At 29.3% G+C, this 24,338-nt stretch overlaps 1 protein-coding gene across 1 annotated transcript; it reads right to left on the bottom strand.

The window, feature by feature from the left end:
• Window positions 1-1,426: 1,426 nt before the first annotated feature.
• On the bottom strand, window positions 1,427-8,521 carry LOC123265314 (protein PFC0760c-like). Its single transcript, XM_044729012.1, has 4 exons — window positions 8,427-8,521; window positions 2,214-2,647; window positions 1,662-1,844; window positions 1,427-1,590 (listed from the first exon to the last, which is right to left on the bottom strand). The coding sequence occupies exons 1-4, from the start codon at window positions 8,519-8,521 to the stop codon at window positions 1,427-1,429; spliced, it is 876 nt and encodes a 291-aa protein (XP_044584947.1).
• Between the last annotated feature and the right edge of the window lie 15,817 nt (window positions 8,522-24,338).

Genomic DNA, 24,338 nt, shown 5'->3' with positions numbered 1-24,338 from the left:
AGATATAAGCTCATCCCGATGTTACACTCATCGAGACCTTTCATTTGAGTACCCACATCAATTCTTCATATATTTCATATATTTATATATTTATATACATGAAAAATATATGAAAATGCATGTGGGTACTCAAATGAAGGCTCTTGATGAGTGTAACATCGGGATGAGCTTATATCTTAAAAAACGTCAATATTCAAAAAAATACAGTGCAATTTAAAAAAATTCATTATTTAATAAAGCAAAATTTTATTTATTTATAGTTCACAAATCACGGCAGTCACATAGTGACTGCAAGATTGCTAGTATAAAATTATACTAAACAAAGTTCTACTTCCTACAATCTAAATAATTATTACAATGTTAAGATTGTTCACATAAGTTTTTAATAATTTAAATCCGTAACAAGAAAGTTGACTAATAATCATTTAATCTCCTTTATCAATTCGGCTCATTGACAACCTCAGGCGCAATATTTTATTAAAAAGCTCTTCCGTATAAATATGTATATATGAATTTCTATCTGTCAGCTATCAGAGGATCTGGACATGAAACCCACGATATTTAATATCAGATATCCGTTAGTCTTTGGATATAAAATTATCCGCCACGAGCGCTTTTGAGCTTTTGATTAATGTCTATGTGAATCTATGTACACTTGATAATTAACCAGTTGGAATAAATCGAGATAGCTGGAAAAACTCAACATCACATTTGGTCGATGATATGTTCAATGTGATCATAAAGAAGGAGAAGCAGAAGAAGAAGAAGAAGAAGAAGAAGAAGAAGAAGTGCAATGAAGAGGCAAACTTAGCAGAGGGTACGGCACGGGAGATGAAAGTGAAACAGAGTGAAACAGAGCGTGAAAGAGCGGCGTCAACCCAAAGAGAGAGACGAGGGGTCTTAAATGTATATGCTATGGTTATATATTGTAGACAGCTATATAGATATAAAGATGGATGGGTGTATGTGTAAGGGTGTAGTGTATAGACTAGTGATAGGTAGAACGTTGCGCGGGTTGCCGGTTTAAAAGGGGACGGGGTTGGGGTAGGTAGGGAGTCACTGAAGCTTGCGTGGATGCTGTGCCGGCGATCAATACTCCACGTGATGTCACGCGTCATGTCTCTTCTCCCTTACCCTCTCTCTCTTCCGGCGCTCTTATTCCACCCACCGACAGCCTCACAGTCTCACAGAATCCACCCATAGGCCCTATAGTCTTTCTTCTCGTCTACTGACTCTGCGGAGATAAATTATCAGATTGTTTGTTGGTGGGTATACGCGACACTAATTATCATTATCACTCCAAGCATTATAGATTGCTATTTTTTTATTTTTTTAGTTTTTAGAAAAAATTGTAGTATTGTTCATATAGTTGTTTAATGTCAATATTATTGTCGATATCACTTCGATAATCATTATCAATATTAACTTAAGAATTAATATGAATATCATTATGAATATCAATATGAATAACAATATCGACGTTAATATCATCAATACCATTATAAATATCAGTATCAATATCGATATAAATATCTCCAATACGATTGTAAATATCAATATCACGATGAATATCATTATAAATCAATATCACTATGAATATCATTATCTATCAATATCAATATGCATATCAAAATTATTATCGATATTAATATCTCCAATACCATTGTAAATATCGATATCAATATCATCATGAATATCATTATGAATATCAAGATCATTATCAATATCTCCAATACGATTGTAAACATCAATATCAATATCATCATGAATATCATTATCATTATCAATATCATTATGAATATCAACATCACTATGAACATCAAGATTATTATCGGTATCAATGTCTTCAATACGATCGTAAATATCAATATCAATATCACCATGAATATCATTATCATTATCAATACCATTATGAATATCAATATCACTATGAATATCAATATTAATATGAAAATTATTATCGACGTCAATATTATCAATATCATTATAGATATCAATAACAATATCATTATCATTATAAATATCGACATCAATATCTCCAATACTATTAAAAATATCAATATCAATATCACCATGAATATCAATATCATTATCGTTATTAATACCATTATAAAAATCGATATCAATATCTCCAATACGATTGTAAATATCAATATAAATATCACCATGAATATCATTATCATTATCAATACCATTATGAATATCAATATCACTATGAATATCAATATTAATATGAATATCATTATCGACGTTAATATCATCAATATCATTATAGATATCAATAAAATTATCATTATCATTATAAATATCGACATCAATATCTCCAATACTATTGAAAATATCAATATCGATATCACTATGAATATCCATATCATTATCGTTATTAATATCATTATAAACATCGATATCAATATAAAGATGATTATTGATATCAATATCTCCAATACCATTGAAAATATCAATATCAATATCACTATGAATATCACTATCATTATGAATATCAATATCGACGTCAATATCATCAATACCATGATAAATATCAATATCAAGATCATTATCGATATCAATATCTCCAATACGATTGTAAATATCATTATCACCATTAATATCATTATCATTATCAATATCATTATGAATATCAATATCACTATGAATATCAAAAGCAACATTAATATTAATATCATAATCAATATCAATGTGACTATGAATATCATTATTATTACGAATTAAAAAATAAACCGAAAAAATATATGTAAAAAAACATGGAAATGAGAAGTTTTTAGAGTTGAATCGGTGGAAGGTACAAGTTGAATTCTCAAGTAGTTCTACAGTCCAATTATCTATCGAGATGGTAATGGTAATGGTAATGGTAAATAAAAAAGTAAAAAGGATCAGAGAGAGAGTTTCCCGTGTCAGTTACCAGCTTTTATTTTAGTTTATTTTCCGAACTATCTATTCAAATCTTTAACCAGCATCTCTGGCAACAAACTTTTTTTTTTTTTTTTTAAATCAATAGTCCGGGCCATAGTTGCACAGGTGCTTATAAACTTTCTGATGATAGAGTACTGATTGCTAGTGCCACCGTTCTTCCAGTACCTAATTCATTAATTATACATCATCGCTCATGATTTATTATTTACCACTAATGTAATGAGAAATCTTCCTATTCGAGTTCGCTACTTTATCTAGGGCAATTACAGGTCACATGTCACTCAATTTACTTTAAAAACAATTATTATTATTGATAAATTATGCCGTTTTATATAAATTTTTGACTCAGGATAATCAATAATTGCCATTAACCAATTAAAAAAGCTTCGTCCAGAAAAAATAATTACAAAATCCTGTTTTATCCTTTAAGGAAGTTCGAGCGAATCTATAGTAAAAAATAATTTCCAACTTTGAGCTTTGAAATTAAGTATACGTATAAATAAATACGTAATTTATCTAATCCCAAAATTTGAAAAAGATTCACCGTTTAGTTACTTAGATATTAAATTTTAAAAATCACATATTTTATCTCCTTATACACGGGCTCTTTCGGCGGACAAACGTTTTGTCGAGACTTTAATTATTTTTTTCAATATTAACCTTCCAACTTTAACGGATAAAAAACTATACACAAGAAACTTGGATTATTGTAAAATATAAAAACAATTTAATAATAATACATTACCGATATAATTTTTGAAATATTTAAAGTCAAATTTTATGTTTGTAACTCGTTTATCGTCAGCCATTTATTCGAATAAAGGTTTGACAACATCGCTTCAACAGCTGAGAAAAAAGAAAAGGATAGAAATATAGTTACAGAGAGAGAAATGTTTAACTCACACACTCATCCACGTCTCTGTTATGGGTATAATCAAGCGCGCTATTGCCAAATCTGTTTATTTATTCCGGCAAGTAATAAATACCAAAGTCATTTTATTACTTTACTTTATTAAATAAATAAAAATCATCAATTATTAAATTGTTTAAATTATTTTAAATTAAAATAAAGAATTTTCACGAATATTGGGAAGACTAAAATTAAAAAAAAAATTTTAACATTATTTTGACTCATTAGTTACGCTCGAACTTCCTTAAAAATCCTTTAAAAGTAACTTTTTTAGGACAAAAAGCTAAAAAAAATCGATAAAAATCATTGACTCAAATAATAAAATAACAAAAAATTCAGGAAAAAAAAATGGGTATTGTGAATTGTGAAACTTAAAAATAGTAAATGGCATTTTTAGTTTGAAACACGACCTATTTATTTAGAGTGGTGACCGAGCATTGGAGCGTTGAAAAAGAGATAGAAATAAATAAAAAAAATGGAGCAAGTGAATACGAATAGAGATAGGGTTGTATGTAAAGCTTCAGGGAGGATGAGAAAAATTTCCTATCTCGAGACAACCGAGTACAGCCTCACTCGCGGATTCTTTTCGACTACTCCATAAACGGTGACCGAGAAAGAGAAAGAGAAAGAGGGGCTTCCTTTTAGCTCGGAAAATAAAATTTATAAAAAGAGAGAGAGAGAGAGAGTAAGAAAAGAATAATGAAAAAAAAAAAAAAAAAAAAAAAGTAAATGGAATAGAAACTGAGGGTCGAGCACTTGCGGTCCGAACGAATTGCTTTACGCTTCTTCTTCCACTTGGTGGATATCTTTAGATGAAAAGTCCTGGCATAGAACCTGCACTCGAGATTCGGAGCTCGAGACTCAAAAAGACCTCGGCAATATTTAAATTAAAAATTTAATTAACAAATAATGCAAACTTTTTTCGAGGATTCGGAGCCGAGATTAAATTAGAAATCCATTAGCAGGGCAGGGATCGAGAGAAATGCTTGATTGTTTCATTTTCGTTAATCGAGAATGAAGGGGAACAATGATAGTACAACAAATATACAAAGGAACAAGAGTAGAGTCGTCTTTTCCCCTTGTTTTGCTTCTGTTCAGGCTGAGTGCATCTGTTAATAATTAAATGATCGAGTCAGTTATTAATGTCGATGACCTCGATCGAAAATAGCTGAATATCCGATAGAATACACTGCACTTGGAACCTCGGAACAAAACCAACAGAGACGGAAAAGATTGACGGTGTGTTAATAATTTTGTTAAAGTTTCGAAAATTTTACAAAGGTCGACACGGCCAGACTACTTCGAGCTTTATATCTTGTCAGTTAATCAATATTCACTCTATTTTAACACACTGCATTTGATTCACTGCGCGAGCTCCCCAATTTATTATTTAACCTTTGCTCACGTTTATTATTATTATCTTGTTGCCTTCTTAATATATTTATAAAAACGGATGCACTAGTTTTGTAGCTTTTAGCTTACTCTTACTCTTACAAACAAGTCAGGTTATTTTTTTTATTATTTATCTACGAAGGTTGTTCACGAAAATTTTTATTTTTTAAAAAGGGTAGATGGTTGGAAGTAGAATGTTATTTATTTTAACGAGAGTAGCTGATAGAAATTTAGAGTTTTTTTTTTTATTTTTAATAGTAGTTTTTTATGTTTCAAAATTTAATGTGACCGTAATACCACCCCTAATTTTGAAAGGAGGTTAATGAAATTGAAGGAACTATTTTCTGGAATCATTTTGAAGGTTGGGTTTTAATATCAAACGATTTTGTTCATTAGTTTCAAAATGGCGACTATTAACTATTTTTGAAAAATTAAAACCAATCATACTTTTTCATAACTTTGAGGCAATTTTAAATTTAGAAGATTTATAAATGAGACTAAGTCTCATTTACGACTCATTTCATTGATATTCTTCAAAATATTTTTATTTTTTTATTTTAATAATTATAATGAAAGAGTTTTATGACAAAAAACTAAATCTTTCTATATTATTTTACATGTTTAAATGTCTTATTCTCATTTTAAGCGACTGACCGAAATTCGTAACTTCAAACTTCAGAATAAATATATTTTTTTCAAACTTCATCAAATATTGATTTTTTTCCTTAAAATATATTGTTTTCCGAATAAAATGGCGTCAGTTTTTTTTTCGATATCGTAAAAATCAAAATTTCTGCGACTTTTTTTATAAAAAAAGTTCAATTTCGTAAGTTTTTTTTTCTAAACGATTTTTCAGTATTTTTAAATTATTAGAAATTAAAAGTAACTATTAAGATTAGGGGTGTGCGAATATTCGAGTTTACGAATAATTCGCCTCGAATTCGAATCGAATTATTCGATTCGAATTTCGAATCGAATATTCGAATAATTCGAATCGTTCGAATAATTCGAATAGTTCGAATAATTCGAATCGTTCGAATAGCTCAAATAATTCAAACAGTCGTTTTCTGTTAATAAACTGATTAATTTTTGTGTAAAAATTAATTTGTTTTATTTTATTTGACTAAATAAAGTCTTCATAATTATTCGATAGTAAAGTCTGCTTATTATTTGTAATAAATATCTCTTGGTGTATTCGGACTCCCCGCCTCGGGGCACCTCGCTATTTTGACATTTTTCCGGAAAAATTCGATTTCTTTAATAAATGAGATCTACAGGCACGATAGATCAGACATTGAAAAAGTGTAAATATAGACTATGGAAATTCTATAGCTTTATCTCTAGCTAAGATTATTTAAATTAATTTATTTTTCTCTTAACTGAAATAAATTACGTCTATAGCTATATTACATTATATTAATATTTACATAGCCCACATGAATTTTTTATGAATTTTATATATTCCACAAATATGGGAAATATCATATAGGTTTATAAAATATATGAAAAATCGTGTGCGTACTCAAATGAAAGGTCTCGATGAGCGTAACATCAGGATGAGCTTATGTCTTAAAAAATGTCAAGAATTGAAGAATGACTTTGTATTTTGTCTACTGATGATATGTTTAACGATACAAGCTCATCCTCGAGTTACACTTTATCGAGATCTATCATTTAAATACCCACACGAATTTTTATATATTTTATATATTTCACAAATATGATACACAGTAAAAATTTTGCGTCATTGCGTCAAAAATTATGTGTTAAAAATTTTGTGTTAAATATTTAACACTTTTATGTGTAAATTTAACATTAATTGTGTTAAATTAACACAGAAAAATGTTAAATTAACACAAAAAAGTGTAAAATATTTAACATAAAAATTTTTAACACAAAATTTTTTGACGCAATGACGCAAAATTTTTTACTGTGTAAATATCATATCTATAAAATCTTTTATTAAAAAGCTTATGCGACGTATTCATTGTTGTCGCTTTTCATTGCTACCTTTACACTCTTTCAATGTCTGAACCATCGTGTCGTAGATCTTATTTAAAATAAAATCGAATTTTCCCGGAGAAATGTCAAAATGACGAGGTGCCCCGAAACAGGGGGTCCGAATACACCAAGAAATATTTATTACAAATATAATAAGCAGCCTTTACTATCAAATAATTATAAAGACTCCTTTAGTCAAATAAAATCAAACGAATTAATTTTTACATAAAAATTAGTTGGTTTATCGACAGAAAACGACTGTGTCAATTATTTAAAATATTCGAACTATTCGAATTATTCGAATTATTCGAACTATTCGAATCATTCAAACTATTCGAATTATTCAAACTATTCGAATATTCGATTCGAATTTCGAATCGAATAGTACTATTCGATTCGATTCGATTCGAACACTATTCGCACACCCCTAATTAAGATATTTAGAGGGAGTGTTATATTAAAGTTTGGTGCCAATTATAAGTCAATACATCACATAGAAAACGAATTAGAACTGAGTCCTCAACGGGTTAACTATTTTTGAAAAATTAAAACCAATCATATTTTTTTTATTTATTTCTCTTAAAAACAAACTTGCTGACAAAATAATTTAATTTTATCTCGATATTCTTCATTTTTAAAAAGACCTGTTCTAAAAATTTTAAAAGGAATTTAACTTTGCTTAAGTTTCAAGAAGACTAATTCCCGAAAGTTGTATTTTTTAATTTTCATAGTCGAATTTTTGAAAAACTAAGCAGTGATACCTTCATTGTTTGTTTTTCTTAAAAAAAATTTGCTAACAAAATAATTTTGAATTTAATAATTTAGAAAAAAGACTAATTATCAAATTTTAACTTTAAAATCAGACAAATTCACAATTTAATTAAATTCATATCAAAATAAAAGCAATAAATCTCTACCTAAAACGGTAGATAGCAGTAAACTCAAAATAAATATCAATTTAATCGCAGAAATCACACATCTATTTCCCAGGCAATAAAAATCAAATTTCCTGAAACTGCCGATTACAAAGTAATTAAATTCTTTCCATTAAAAACAAAATCAATTTTCCTCGACTAATAATTACAAACAAACCGAAAAATATTGATGACAGTTGAGCCCGAATAACAACCATCCCTTCTTCCTTCCCGCTTGCCTCTCTCGTCGCAGATCTATACATCATCGAAACGTGTACGGAAAATTGATACAAGCATCCTTTAGCTGGCTGCTATTTTTCGTATCATTCTCCAATTTACCCAAATATTTTACACATTTATTTACATCATCCATTGCGAATTCCGTGAAACTTTTTCCAACCAGATCCACCCCATTTATATTGTTCAACAAAACACTGTGTTTTCGCCGTAAATAATTCACCGTCTCGTTATATTATATAACATGCATGCATGTAGGTATAGTATATATAAAAACAGTATAAAAAATAATAAAGGACTCACTCACCCCCTTAGGCCGAAATTTCTCTTTGCCAGCTCCAGCTTGATGACACTTGACGACGAGCTGAAAACTAAAAAGTTTAACTCTCAGTATAGCCTTCGTTGCTTTTCTTCAAACAATTCTCTTTCTTTATTACTAAAAACTTTTTTAAAATTATACTTTTGTTCCCCACTTTTATTAAAAAAAAAAAAAAGTTTATAATTTACAGTATTTACGATAAGAAATAATTTCCACAGCACTCACAAATTTTATTTTTTATTTAAGAAACCTGAAACCCTGCCAAAGGTCGAAGTCATTCAAAAGAATAATTCTTTTTTATTATATTTATTTGTTTAAGTAAAATTAAAAAGAGAAAGAATGAACAGAACAGACGAAAGAATGATAAATACACTCTTGTTCGCTCTCGAACAATTTTCATGAGACTCTAAAACTCAGATAACTCTTAGCGAGCAGCTCCTACCCTAAAATTTCTATTCTTCACTTAATACCTTTCTACACTTAATCTTTTTACTCTTGGAGGTATTTTCTCTCTATCCAGACATCGGGCATCGTCTTGTTATTCTTCTTTTAAACGTGAAAGTTCGGTTGACAATAGTCTAAAGTTATATCGCTGAAGCGAGTACAAGCTCAGAGTACAGAGGGGACGACAAAGGTGAAGACTAAGAACAAAAGTGTGACATTATTCGGATACCCGTGCCAAAGAATTGCAGCCAATGAGCTTAATCTCGGCAATTGCGATCAAGACAACTCAGCTTTAAGATACGTGTACCGATGGACGTGTAGTTTGTTATAATTGTCTCCTTTTCATCGGAAAATTTTGCCGGCAATTAGGAAACATATTTATGTAGAGCTTTCGCAAAAAGAGAATAGCAATATTTATCGACCTACTCCGAGGAAAAATTTGTCGATATGGTCAATTTTCATATCAGGCCTTATCAAAAAAATTTTTCACTGAACTGTTTAGAATTACGAGACTTGTTCGAAGAAATCTTGCCTATAATTTTATTTTCTAGATTTATATTTTATAAACAGAAAAAAAGGTTCACTTGAACCAAGAAAAAAGTTTTCTTCCTAATTATTTTCTTGAGCGAAAAAATAATTTTTTTTGACGAGAAATTTCACTTATTCCAACAAAATTAATTCTCTTACTTTAAGAAATACGTATCTTAATCCAAGAAAATTTATTTACGTCAAGAAAATCTTGTTGTTTTAAGAAAATTCAGCCTCTTGCTCCAAAAAATTTAGTTTTTGATAGAAGTAAATTTTCTTGTTTTGAGAAAATTTCTCTCTTGCTCCAAAAAATTAAATATAAAGATAGAAGTAAATTTTCATGAATATTTTTATTGATTAACATGTCAAATGAAAAGATCAAATAATATTTCATCATTTTTTTTTTATTCAATATGTATAATTGCACGCTAAAATAATATAAAATAGGTATCAAATATTCAAGAGAAAAATTTTCTCAAGATGAGAAAATTTTTTTCTCAGCTGAAGTAGGTGGCGCTGCTTCCCTAGAGTATCTAAAAATCTTGATCAAATATAAAAATTTATTGTATCAAGTATTTATGATAGAATTAAGAAAAAATGACTTTCACCAAGAATAGAATTTCAAAAAAAAATTTTACTTCGGCCAACACAACTTCGGTCTTCCTTCAGGCACCCGAAAATTTTCTTGAGCCAAGAATTTTGTTCTCCAGTCAAGAAATTTTTCTTTCTGTGTAATCTTTCAATTTAAATATATTTTCTAGAAAATGGGTAGTTAGTTATCATGCCGTACAAGAGGAAAATTAATTTAATAATTTATTAAACTAAAAAACCAATTTTATATAAGTTCCTTAGGAAAGTCACAAGAATAATTTTTATTTTAGTACTTAACTTTTTAGTAAAAAGAAGATTCAGCGATCATACGCTATCTGTCAATGATTTTCAACATTATATAAATATTAATATCTAATTATATAATATATATAAATAAAATCCTACTTAAAATTAATGTAAGTCCAAAATAATTAAATTAATTAAAAAATTGCCTATTCTGTATTTATTCTATAAATTTTTTCCAGTGCATGAACAAATCAAGTCATATTAATCCAGATATGACCAATTGTAATCTCAGGCTTCATCAGAAAAATTATATAGACATATCAAGCTATGTTAGAAAATTTTTTCTCGATTAATAATTACTTTATTATTAAAGACAATATCATTATTTAGAAAGCGTTCGAAATTGCTAATATGTATCGATTTTAAAAATAAAAACTTCCTTTTTTTTATAATCTAAGCGACAAAGTTCCAGTTTAACTCAATTTCAGTATCCAGTGTCTGTTTAAATAATTTTACAATCTCCCATAAAATTCCAACGATAATCCCGAACACAAAGTACCAAGATTAACTAGATCCAAAGGGAAACAATTTAGATTGCAAGTCTTCCGTAACAAAACACGTAAATTCTCGAAGCGGTCGATGGAACCAAAACGTAACCAGAATGCTTGTAAAAGGAAGGAATAAAATAATAATTAACATGATGTCGAATCGGATAGAATAAGAATAAGTTTTACTGCGCTGGAAAAGGAGCAGCGGGGATGAGGATATCAAAGCTCAATCGAGACGGCTCGTTGGCTCAAGGAATCCGGTCTCCTTTGCCCCTGAAAGGACGGTAATGAGAGATTGTTAGCCCACAAAGGAAGTGGGACCGAGACAGACGTAAATGTAGGAAGAGAAGTTATGTCGGAGCAGGGGTAGAGGTAGAGCTAGAGGATGAATGACTATAGTCATAGACAGAGGATAGAAGATTGAGACAAAAGAGTCTTGAGAACAGTCAATAGGATAATGGATCAGACGGTTTAACGAGGAGGCCCCTAGGGGCAAGGACAAGATCACTGTTGTCTGTTCATCCCTCTCAGCCAAACCAACCTCAGTTCCTCCTTCCTCCAAAACGGCGCCGTCCTATCAACCCAGAGGTGACGTCAATTAGCAACGTCTAAGTCTACAATGACAACGACAACTACAGACATACCAAAATTCCTCACCTCATCTGCTAACCTCACGGCTACAGCTAACGAACCGATACCTGCCATTCAGTGTCTACATCCCTATCAATCACGTTATTCTCTTCTAGCTTCAAGCTTCGAGCTTTGAGCTCCGAACTTCCAGGAAGCTATGCTGAAAAATTAACTATTTTATTAAAGAAAAATAGTTTCTTCAAAATTTTACTCTGGCTTTGAAATATTCTGTTCGAATTAATTCAAGAATTGACTCACAAACTAAGAAAGTAAAACTTCAGGATGAAGTTTTCTTTTCAAGAGTTTTAATCTTAATTGAAGTACTTTCTTATTTTCAAACAAAATATAAATATCTTCCACATATAACAGCACGATTTCTTTACACGGTTAAATTCAGTCAAGATATTATCAACTTGTTTCAACTATAACGAGAATTTTTCAATTTCTCTTATTTTCTATCCCATTAACAAATAAGTCTCAAGTACTTTTCAGAGTAGATTCAAAGAAAATATTTAATTTTTTTTTTATTTTGATATTTTAAATGAAAAAAATTATTCTTGAATTCTCCCGATTAATAATTTGATTGTATCTCATCAAGGTAAAATAGTTTTGATCAAATTTTTTAAATTAAGAAATCAAATTTCAAGACGCGGAATTCTTGAATCTGGACTACTATTTCCCTTAGAAATAATTTTTTTCAGTATATAATACTTATTTATTTACAGTAGGATATTTTCAATTTTTTACTCTAAAAAACTCTAATAAAATTGAAATTTTTCTCTTATGAAATAATAATTCTCCATATTTTAGATAATATATCCAAAATCTAAAAATTTTCATAACTTCATAACTCCAAAAGCGAGCACACTTACGCCACCTAGCCATCTTGCGGTTGCCTTACGAATCAAAAACTTCTAATACTTTAGTAGGATAGCTTTAATTTTTTACTTGACAAAATTCAAAGAAGTCCAATAAAATTTAAAATTTTCTGTTATAAAATTATAATTCTCCATATTCTAAATAATATATTCACAATCTCTAAATTTTTATAACTTCATAACTCCACAAGCGAGCATACTTACGCCACCTGGCCATCTAGCGGTTGCCTTACGAACCAAAAACTTCAAAGAAGTTGAATTTCTCTTAAATGAAAAAAAAAATTTTAAACCAACAATTCTTGAATTGTAACATAAATTACTTGTCAAAATAATTTTATTTTTGAATTAGGAATGTTTCTCTTCAATCAACTAATTTATCATCAGTGTGTATAAATATTTATTCTGATTATTCATCTTATCTGGATCGAAAAATTCAACCAATTTTTACCGGTTATTATTAACAAATTTCTTAGCAAGAAGTAAAAAGAAGCAAAAAGAAGAAGAAGAAGATAATACTAATAACAAATTAACTGATGACACAGTTAATAAGTTAAAGTTCCCCGTGCTGTAGTTAATGCCTTAGATAAACGCCTCAGGTGTTTCCTTGCTTCACTTCACGGTAGTTATTACGTAGCTGGTTTTAGCGCAAATGCGAAGAAACTGTTCCAGTGCGTCTACATTGTACACATGATGTACATAACTATGTTATATAACATCAGACAAGATTTACATTATCATTATTGTGTATGCTTTCAAATATAGGAATAGACGTTGCCGAACAAAAGTGAATTATTTATCTCTCAATAACAGTGATTGCTTACGAAAGCTTACAAGGGCATATATCACTTTAAATACTCTCAGTATATTACATGTATTAAAGTTTATGATAGTAAGGTAATGATTAAACTATTCAAACCAGCTCCAGTGTATTTTAATGAACGAGGTTGTCGAAGTCTCAATTTTTGAGGACTTTTACGGAAAAAATAAAAATAGAAAAATTACATAATATAATGTAACGTGGCACTTCGTGATGAAAACTAGAAAAATTACAGTTTCAGATTGTAATTATTACATTGTAAAAGGTAAATATTACATTGAAAGCTCTGAAAATTAACATTCAAAGTTTGAATTTAGAAAAATGTTATTTCGAACTGTAATTTTTCTAGTTTTAAATACGGCGGGACACTTATTACTATTTATAATGTAATTTTTCGAGTTTTCTTTTTTCCGTGTTGCTTCTTTTGGCTCCGTTGTGACTAAAATATGTAGGAACTGCAAAAATTTTCACATATTCTAACCAATTTAACGCTTAAACTTGATTAAAGACAGTGAAACTTTTAAAAATTATTTTTTTGGTTCAAGAATTTTTCTTTTGATTTAAATTAATTTTTTTTTTGTGCAGAAAAATGTGTTGATATTTAATTAGTTTTATCATTAATGAATTTTTTCACACCATTAGATGATTAATAAGTAAGAAATATTCATAAATTTTTAACAAATATTTATTAACTGTTGATAAACATTTATTCAAATCCTTTTTAATGAAAAATAGGTATCAAAATTATGTTTTAAAAGTTTTTGAAACCCTATGACTTCATTAAATAGTAGAATTTCATAAGATCGGCTAGATTATTAATTTTCTCATGGAAAAAAAAGAAAATAAGATGAATAATGAAACAATGGTTTTATTATTCATCTTATTTTTCAAGCGACAAATTTTATTGTCAGAAGATTAACTCTATCACGTCCGGTGAAGGAAAAAAACCCCGTCTGAATTTAATTGGAAAAATATAATGCACTAAGGGGCCAATCGAACGGTCCTATAACGATTTAACAAGCATCAGTTTGTTGGATCGAGGATACATCCTCGATGGAATCCTCTTCCTTCTTAATAAGAACCCAAGTTAAAAAGTTGAAAAGTAAAAAGTAGTTTTCTCCTGGTTACTCCAGGAGCCTTTTATTTTTACAATTTTACTTTTACTTCTCCCACCTATCGTAACTAGTTAAACTCGATCGAGTTCTCGTTGAAAAACAAACAACTCAAATTATTGATAAAAATTTTCCAATATAAAACTATACTCAGGAGGACCATCACAATTTTCCTCCAGTAAAAATCCATTATTCCAAGATTACGTTACTAGAATTGAATAATCTCACTGTGGTTAATGTAAACGCTGGTTAATGCTCAAATTCAATATTCTGTTTGGTATACCGGATGAAGCGAAATGAAAAGGACGTTAAATTTTTACGCAACATGGACTCGGTAATAAAAGTAATACATGTAAATACCCAGATGATAGAGAAATAGGTAATGGGTATTCAAGGTACTGTATTTTAAACAGGGATGGTATAGGAGTTAGATGATAGGAGGTACGGCGGAAAAGAGCTCATGCAGAACTGTAAAGATTTTCATCGCATCGCCGTTTAAATCTATGTACGGTTCCGTTTTATGAGGATATAAATCTTTAAGTCCCTTCTGGACCTTTTAGTGCCAACAGATGATCCATATATGCCGTATTATCCGTTTTAGTTGAGTCACTCGTTTCCACAAACAAAAGATAAATTACAAGAGTGCTGGATTTAGATATCTATGCTTCGTATTTTATGATATATATTCATTTCATGTCATCGCTAAAGGCGTTCTTAATGGATTTGTCGGTGGAAAAATTTTCTGACACGGCCTGATATGTCCGCACGGAAAAATATGATAAATAATATTTAAAGGAAAATAAATACTATTTTAAACAATAAATTGGTGATTTCGATGATTAATTCGGAATATTTATTATTCGAATGCTACAATTCAACAATTGAGTTGAGTTTCAAAAGGTTATCTTTTCATTTTTGATTGATCGAGACAAAAAAACTGGTTGTCTTCAATTATAAATATTTTTATTGAACTTTTTTTAATTTAGCTATAAAGTGCTATCCGTTATGAAGCTACAATTCGATTTTCAATTAGAAATCTTTATGATGCTCGAAGTAATTAATATTCAAAAGTTCAAAAAACTGCTCTTTTAAAATACGAAAAGATACACAGAAAAAAAAGTCATCTTGACTCAAGAAAATCATTTTCTTCAAAATTTACTTCTTGTTTCAAGTTATTCTGCTATCTTAGTTGAAAAAATTTATTCTTGAACTAACAATGTCATATACTTATCCCAAGTAAATCTTTCTCTTGGTTTAAGAAAGTAGCGTCAGAACTCTCGAAACTCTAGCTCCATAAACAATAATTTTTATTTAATGTTGAAAATGGGTTTCCGCGCGGCTGCTGTCCTACTCGGGCCTCGATGCGCCCGTGTGTACATCAAGCAAATTCAAAAACCAAGAGAATGATTTACTTGGATTAAGAGGTTTTTTTCTTCACTTAAGTTGGTAAGCCTGTTGGAACTAGGGAATATTTGCTTAAACCAAGATTGACCAATACAAGAAAAAAATTTACTTAACTCAAGAATATATTTTATCTTCAGTCGAATATACTTGGATCAAGTAAAGATTACTTGACTCAAGATGACTTCTTTTTCTGTGTACCTTTTTGAAAATCAGCTCCTCAATTATATAATAAAAAACAATTCTATTTCAAACATTAATAACAGCTATGTAACTGTCAAATAATAAATATATTAAATTTTTCATTTAAAAAAATTTTTCAGTCGAGAAATTCTTTTCTAAACGTGATTTTTTTTTCTTAGTGTATTTGAAACAGTGAAAATTAACAAGAATTTGTGAATTTTCAAAATATTTTTCTTATATCAAGCTGATATTCAAAGAAATACAAGTTACTGCTGAAGAAAGCAAAATAAAATTCAGAATTTAATTAATTGACGTAATTTATAACTCCAAAACAAAGTTTCGACATAAAAAACAAATGAAAATTTCATTAGCAAGGATTAGGACGCAAGTACGTAAGTCTTTTACCATCTGGACACAGAATAACTCCTAGCACTAGCATGACCACCCAAACAGTGAATTCAAAGCGGTATTTCAGGTTTCAGTTCCTAGTTTCTAGTCTAAACTCTCAGTCTGAACTCCAGAGACGTAAGTGGATTTCAGTATTATCCGTAAAGACTGTCCCATTAGAGATACACGTAGGGGCTTTTAACCAGCTGTAGGGATAAATCAGATAGTAACATCAACACCAATAAAACTATGTCTATCTGTGTATCTATGCATTTACTGTTTAACAACGGCTAAGGGTTGGATGGTTGCAAACAATCACTGAGTCAGGAAGGAGAATTAGTGTGTCTGAAACCAGGTTGTTATCAGAAACTATTACCGTACACATACATGTTCTTACTTTTGTATTCGGATAAACAGAATGAACGATGAACTAAATCGATTCAAAAATTGTTTATTAATTCGATAGAAAATTTTTGTCCATATTCAAAAATTTTATACTTTTATATCTAGTGTGATATGTCTATAAATGATGAAAATTAATGAAAATTAAATTGATAATTTATTTTATTGACAGATATTTTTTAAAAAATTTAAACAAAAATTTTCCCATATAGAAAATTTTAAAAATTATTCATGGAATTTTTTAAAAATAGTTTTTTAGTTCTAATTTTTAATTCAAAAAAAAAATCAAAAATTTTTAAGTGTCGGCCAACTTAATTTTCATTGAAAATTAAGTTAGCTAGCATCTAAAAATTATTAAAAAATAAAAAAAAATTTTCACATGTAAAAAACATCAAAATATATAAGTACAATTTTTCAAAAATATTTTTTAGATCTAATTTAATAAATAAAAAAAAATTAAAAATGTCAGCAAACTTTAGTGTTATAAATAAATGATCAGGCCAGTTCAGGAAATTTTTTTCTCAAGAAATCAAAAGCATAATACTGACAGATTAAGATAAATTGAACCTGATGTAAAAACTGACCATATCAGACCAAATCAACAAATTTTTTCACCCGAAAAATCGCCGAAACTCCTAACTTTTTATCCAGTTTTCACCAGAGACAGATCAATATAACAAATAGCGGTCAATCGAGTGTTCTACAACCTCAATCCTTTTCTACGATGGATATAATACCTCGATCCCAATATATTATCAAAGAAAACCCTTTAAAATGCTTAAGCGTCTATTCTCGTGTCATATCGAACGATTTCACAAGTGCGGTTTATCGTTTATAAAAAAGCCTTACATTGAACATCGAACATCCAGCGTCTTACATCTAACGTTCGAACTATTTCCCATTTTTCTCTTTTATTTAACTCCTTTATCCTTTTCTCTCTGCTTGGTTTAGTTTCTTGCTCAAATTACTGTCCCAAGTAATATCCGAAGACATACAAGCATTCTCAGGGAATCCACCCGTTAAATTTCCTCATTCTCTTCACTCCTAGCCCGCACTTTATCTCCTTATTAATTTCGAAAGTCAATCTATCTCAAGCAGACTAATCGACAGAAGCTCTTGATTTTTATTTTTCGCTCCCATAAAGGGAAGTAAAAGACTTCCCTTCTATTGAACCGTCAAAACCTCTCGATACGAAAGACTTCTTCTTTTTTCCTCCACTCTCTTCGCCATCGGCTTGCTTTTTCCTTTCACTTCCTTACTGAGTTTCTTTGCTGAAAACTGGAGCTAAAGGCTGAGAGTTTATAAATAAACAGGAAACAATGGACTAAAAAATTTTCCTCCCTTAGAACAAAATTGGAAAATTTTTATGGACAGTTAGCATTTAAATGCTGGAATTGGAGTCAGAAGAAGAAATTTAGCGTGGCAGTAAAACAAAAGTTTTGAAGAACGCGACATGTATCATTATGTGTGTGTCATGCCGGGGATTTTAACCATCAGTAAAATACGAAGGAAGAATAGTGCAAAACAGTATTTATAGGATAGATTGTGTCTGGTTGGCAGCCCGCCATAGTTTAAAGAGCGGTGGGGCGCAACCATGAACCATAGAAAGACTAAAAAAAACAAAAATTGGTAAAACTAAACCTGTCAACTACGGTAAGCACTCTCATACCCTTGACTAAATAAAACGTAAATGTGACACAATGAATTCAATGTAGGTATTTATGTGTCCGCTGTAGTTTAAGTATATCTTCAGTACTTAGTTTATGTTTCGCGAAATAAAAGAAAAATTACTGATCCAAAAACAAAATTAGTTTAAAGAGAACCTTATGTCTGAAGTTAAGAATTTCTCGTCTTCAAATTTGCTTCCTTGGATCAAGAATTCTACTTCAAAGAAGTTTTGAAGTTTTTAGTTCTTCAAGATGCCGCTAGATGGCCATATGGCGTGACTGTGCTCGCTTTTGGAACGGTAATGTGGAAATTGTAACTTTATAAGAAAAATTTCATGAATTTCGTTGTACTTTTTTGACTCATGTAAAATTTTGACAAAAAAAATCTAAAAAAATTTTATTGAAGTTTTATACACTGAAAAAAAACTAGTTGATTGAAAAAAAATATTCTTAATTTAATTGTACAACTATTTTGAAGAGAACTGGTAGACTTGATTTAAGAATTTTTTTCCCGAAGGCTAATTTTTTTTAGCTTGAAAATTCTATATTGTGAATCTAAACTCAATCGTTAAAATCCTTAAAACAGTGATAAGTTTAATGGACAGCTTGTAGAATCAATTGTTTATTTTTATTTTTCGATGGTACTTTGTATTTTTGCACAAAAAAAAAAAAGTAAACTGTAATAAATAATAGTCGATTTATAATAAGTAATGATCAACTGCTAGAAATTACCATTTAAAACAATAAAATCGTGATTTTACTATTCACTTTATAATATTTATCATTTAAACGCTACAATTTATTTTTTAAATGGAAGAAAATACTATTTCAAACAGTAATATTCGCTATGTGAATGTCGAAAATGTTAAAGTATAATAATTAAGAATTTTGACTTTGATATTTATCATTTCGTACCTAAAAAATGATCACATGATACGTAAAAAGTATAAAATAAAGTTACTAAATTTCTTATACAAGCAACGTCAATATTTACAAAGTAAAATGTTAAATTTCAAACGCAACGCTAAAAATGAAACTATAATTATTGACCTGCTGCGACTGATAAAATGTATATTTTAAAAGTAAAATTTTTACTGTTTCAAATGTTAAATTCTTCCAGAGTGAGACCCCCTTCTCCTCATAGTATGAACTATATATTGAAATGACAATTTTTACTGTTTGAAACTGTAATTTTTTAAGATGAAAGAGTCGTTATTTACTATAGTGACAGCCACTAGTCACTTATTTTCGATATTGAATTATAAACTGTGGCTTTTACACTTTCTACATTAAGTTCTGTAATATTTATATTTTTGCCACCCCGATGTCCGCTGTACTGTTTGAAACTATAAGAATTAACCGGAATCCGAGTGAATTTTACAGTTTACTTTTTTCCGTGTGGTTTTACAAGCTTTAGAAATATTAAATTTCTATCAATCGTGTAGTTAATTTTTTTTTCAGTGTCTTTTCAAGATTTAATTTATAAATTCAATAAGTATTTTATTGAAAAAGAGAAAAGCACTATCACTGTTTCTCTCTTCCTATTAAACCACAGAGTTCAGCATCAAAAATAACTGACGGAATACTCGGTCTATTATTTCGTGTTTCCTTCTATTCACCAATCTATAAATACATAAACCTAAAAATGGAGTAGCGCAAAAAAACAATAGGTATGAGAGAGTAAATAAAAAAACTATAAACATTTAACCGTCATTGTTGTCAAGTCGATGCACCTCACCCATCTTTACTTTCTAGCTTTTATTTTGAATTAAAAGAACAAAATAGCAAACTGATTGTATTCAAACGAATTCTTTGACTAAACTCAGCTCTGATTTCTCCATTCACAAAAAAATGATAGTGAGTTTTATTTTTTTTTTTTTTTTCTACTTTTCCTTCAACAAGCTCTTCTTTTTTATATATACCGATGTCTCTAAAAATATTTGCGGTTCGCGCGTGACAAGAGTTAAATCCCGGATTTTATCTCAAGACTGATAGTATATATTTGCTGCAATTGTTCTCTAATTTCTGTTAAAGCATGCTAATTGAAAAAATTTAGCGAGAAAGAAATTTAATAATTGTGTGAAATTTACTAGAGGGAATAACTCGTTGGAATTCTCGATAAAACATTGAAATAAATAAAAAAAAAAGAAAATTCATGTTCACTTTAATCGGGATATTATTTTTTATTCACTCGCACGATGATCAATAACGATGAAAAATAAATCGGCAAAAAAATTAAAAATGTAGGTAGTACATCAGTGGAAATAAAAATGAAAATCGTTTGAAAATAATACCCGAATGGAGAGAATTGGTTTCCACTAGGAGAAAGAGAAGACGGAGATGGAGATGGAGGAGAAAAAGGATGCAAGAGGGTGGAAAAGGGAGAGGCTATTACCCCGCAGAATTTCAATTAATCGAGGTCCATAAACATTGTCACGTCGTGCAGGCGTCACTTGCGCACGCTTCAATGAAAATCGATTATCGATAAAACGTATGCAACGGCATGTACTCATCTTCAATATACCAATACCCTTCAATTCTTTTTTTTCTTCGCGTTCTTCGTCTTTGCCCTTTCATTAACTATGCTCATGTATGTTTAACTCAATAATACCATAACCAGTCAATATTGTAAAGCATAGACAACACTATACCCTCCATTTAATGGATGCTATGTCATTTTCAAGACTTCTGACACATCAAAAGTCAAGCCTTTGATATAATAAAGCTTTTGTTTCGATTTTTGATTATCATAATCCATTTTCTCTTGTGTATTACGAATGTACGGTTTACAACCATTTTATTGAGGATTTTGTTCTACAACAAGATGGCGGCGATAGGTAATCAAAATGGCCTCGAGGAACAAAGGCGCGAAATTCAAAAAATTTCAAATAGAGTATAACTCTAAAATTGTGGTTAATCCTTTAGATACCTTTCTTTTGATCCATTTTCTCTTGTGTATTATAAATGTACAATCTAAAATAAGCGGTTTACAACCATTTCATTCTAGATTTTGTTAATCAACAAGATGGCGGCGATAGGTAATCAAAATGGCCTCGAGAAACAAAGGCGCGAAATTCAAAAAATTTCAAGTAGAGTATAACTCTAAAACTGTGGTTAATCCTTTAGATATCTTTCGTTTGATCTATTTTCTCTTGTGTATTATGAATGTATAGTCTAAAATGAACGGTTTACAACCATTTTATTGAGAATTTTATTAATCAACAAGATGGCGGCAATAGGTAATCAAAATGGCCTCGAGAAACAAAGGCGCGAAATTCAAAAAATTTCAAGTAGAGTATAACTCTAAAATTGTGGTTAATCATTTAGATATCTTTCTTTTGATACAATTCAATTGATATATAGGTTCAATATAGATGTTAGAAAAGACACAATAGCTGACATAAAGAAAGCGAACAATGACGGAAGCTAATTGGTTATTTAGTTGGTTTTGATCGATATAATCGGAAATCGAGTGACCTTTAATAATAAAAATAGGATTGAGGTTGTCGTTTGTTATACATAAATCGAATTGTATCGTTTGAAACTGACAGAAGCAGAAGAGAATCCGTTTCCGGTTGATCTCTTGTGGAGAAAAGCACAACTAGACAAGAGAATCGGGGAATTCGGCCTGCGCCAAATTGTGGATAATCGGTTATTATTTGAGTGGGTGTGCTCGTGTCTTTGTAAATAAACGACAAAGTAGATCAACAACAAAGACAACTTAAACGGTAATGCTAGCATCACCACTATTATTACTATGATCGTACAGTGTTGCTAAATGGTGTTGTTGTAATAAATGTACGTTTGCTCCAATGAACTAGTGCAGTGTATAGTAGCTTTTGACCAGTCACCCAGAAGAATGCTCACCCGACAGCCAACAGGGGCTTTATATTATGGTTATAGCTACTAAGTGGTGGTAGGAACGGAACGAAGAGATAATGATAATGATAAATATATATAATATACATACATCTATCGGATAACCGAATGAAATTATATATTTTAAATAGGTTATCCTATTTAATAATCATTCTAATTTCATTATTTTTAACTTTGATAATGCACTTGAAGTTATTATAAGTAATATAATTATGGAGTTTCAATTAATTTGAGGTTAATTGCATGAGGTTTGTTTGAATAGCACTAATGGGATACCGTTGCCAGAGGAATTTATTTGCAAATCCAGTTTAGGATGATTGGAAATTTTGGGCTTGTTTGAAATATTATTAAGGCATTTTAACTGGTAATTGCTAAGCTTTGTCGAACTAAATTAATATTTTTCTTTTCTTATAATTGAAATTTCATATTTTGGATGTGTTACGAACTTTAAAAAATTTTTATTTAAATTTATGAAAGAAAGGCATCAAGAAACAAACTATCACTAAATTGTAACTACAATCTAAGTCTGTCAAGTTAATTTTAATGAGAGAATAATTGTAATAATTATAGGAGCTTTAAAAAATTTTTCTGGATAAATCTCATTTCATTTTGTGAATTTTTTTGTCGCTCTTTTGCTATTAACGGTATAAAAACTGCGTTTAACTTCTCAAGAGTTATTAAAACGACTTTAATATTATTAACTTTATTAATTAGTGGGAAACAACTGCAAATACTGTATTGATTAATAGTTAGATGTCCATAAGCTATAGTAATATTTCCCAGATTGAATAACTGAGGGAACTATAGACATAACTATTCGTACCACAGGAATTCACTGTAATAATAATCAAATCTAACTATCTGTACTAATAATTGAGGAGACGTCTTATTTTTTAAATGCTTACTTAAAAAAATCTACTAAACCAATTTATATAACACACTTGTACCAAAAGATGCTACTTGTTATAGACGAAAGTTTAAATATACAATTGCTCATTTTTTTTTTTGTTTAGAAACTAATAAGTTTTAATTATAAATTCGTTCTTTTAGATTTTTATTTATTCGAAATAAAAATGAAAATTCAATGATTTATTTATTATTTTTGATAAACGTTTATCTACTTATTGATATTTAATTTAATGTGAAATAAAATTTAAATGAATAATAATTTTTAAAATTTAATTTAAATATCAAGTTAAAACTAATTAAGCTTTTTTATGAATTTTTATAATAGTATTTCAATGTTTGGATAAGTTGTCATAAAATAAATTAAATATTTATCTTTAATCTTCTATATCTGTATGAATAAATAAAGAGATGTAAAACTATAAAATAAAAATAAAAACCACGAAACTAACAAACATCAAATAAATGTAATAAATGCAGTTTTTTAATTAATTTTTCAAGTTGATAATATTTTATCGATATGTTCTTAGTTGAGAAAATAATAACTCTCCATTACAAATCGTTTCTTTTGTAATTTTACTTAAGTAATAAAACGTTATAATTAAATTGTAGATTTACTAATTGGATATTTTTCAAGTTGAATAAAATTTTGATAACGATTATAGAGACGTCTATATACAAAACTAAAAATCATTTTTACTTTTAAAAGATCAGTTAATGAGGCTTTTTAATAATACTGACAACATTTGTCCGTACAAAGAAATTATAAGCATTTAAAAGATTCTTTAAGAATATAATTGCGGATGAATCCCGTGTGAAAAAATTCTGATTCAAAATAAATTTAAGATTGAAATTCATATTTTGACACAAATATGAATTAGTTTTGAGATCAATCCAAATTCGAAATTGATTTTTAGTTAGAAATTAGCACGCCTGTAGAATTTTTGATCTGGTTCAGAATATTAATAAAGACTTAAAAATATTTTATATAAAAAATTTATCCTTAATATTCTTA

Source organism: Cotesia glomerata, linkage group LG5 (genome assembly GCF_020080835.1).
Source record: "Cotesia glomerata isolate CgM1 linkage group LG5, MPM_Cglom_v2.3, whole genome shotgun sequence".
In the NCBI taxonomy this organism is placed as follows: domain Eukaryota; kingdom Metazoa; phylum Arthropoda; class Insecta; order Hymenoptera; family Braconidae; genus Cotesia; species Cotesia glomerata.
The sequence above is the reverse complement of the archived record's forward strand: the minus strand, read 5'-3'. Positions and strand labels throughout refer to the sequence as shown.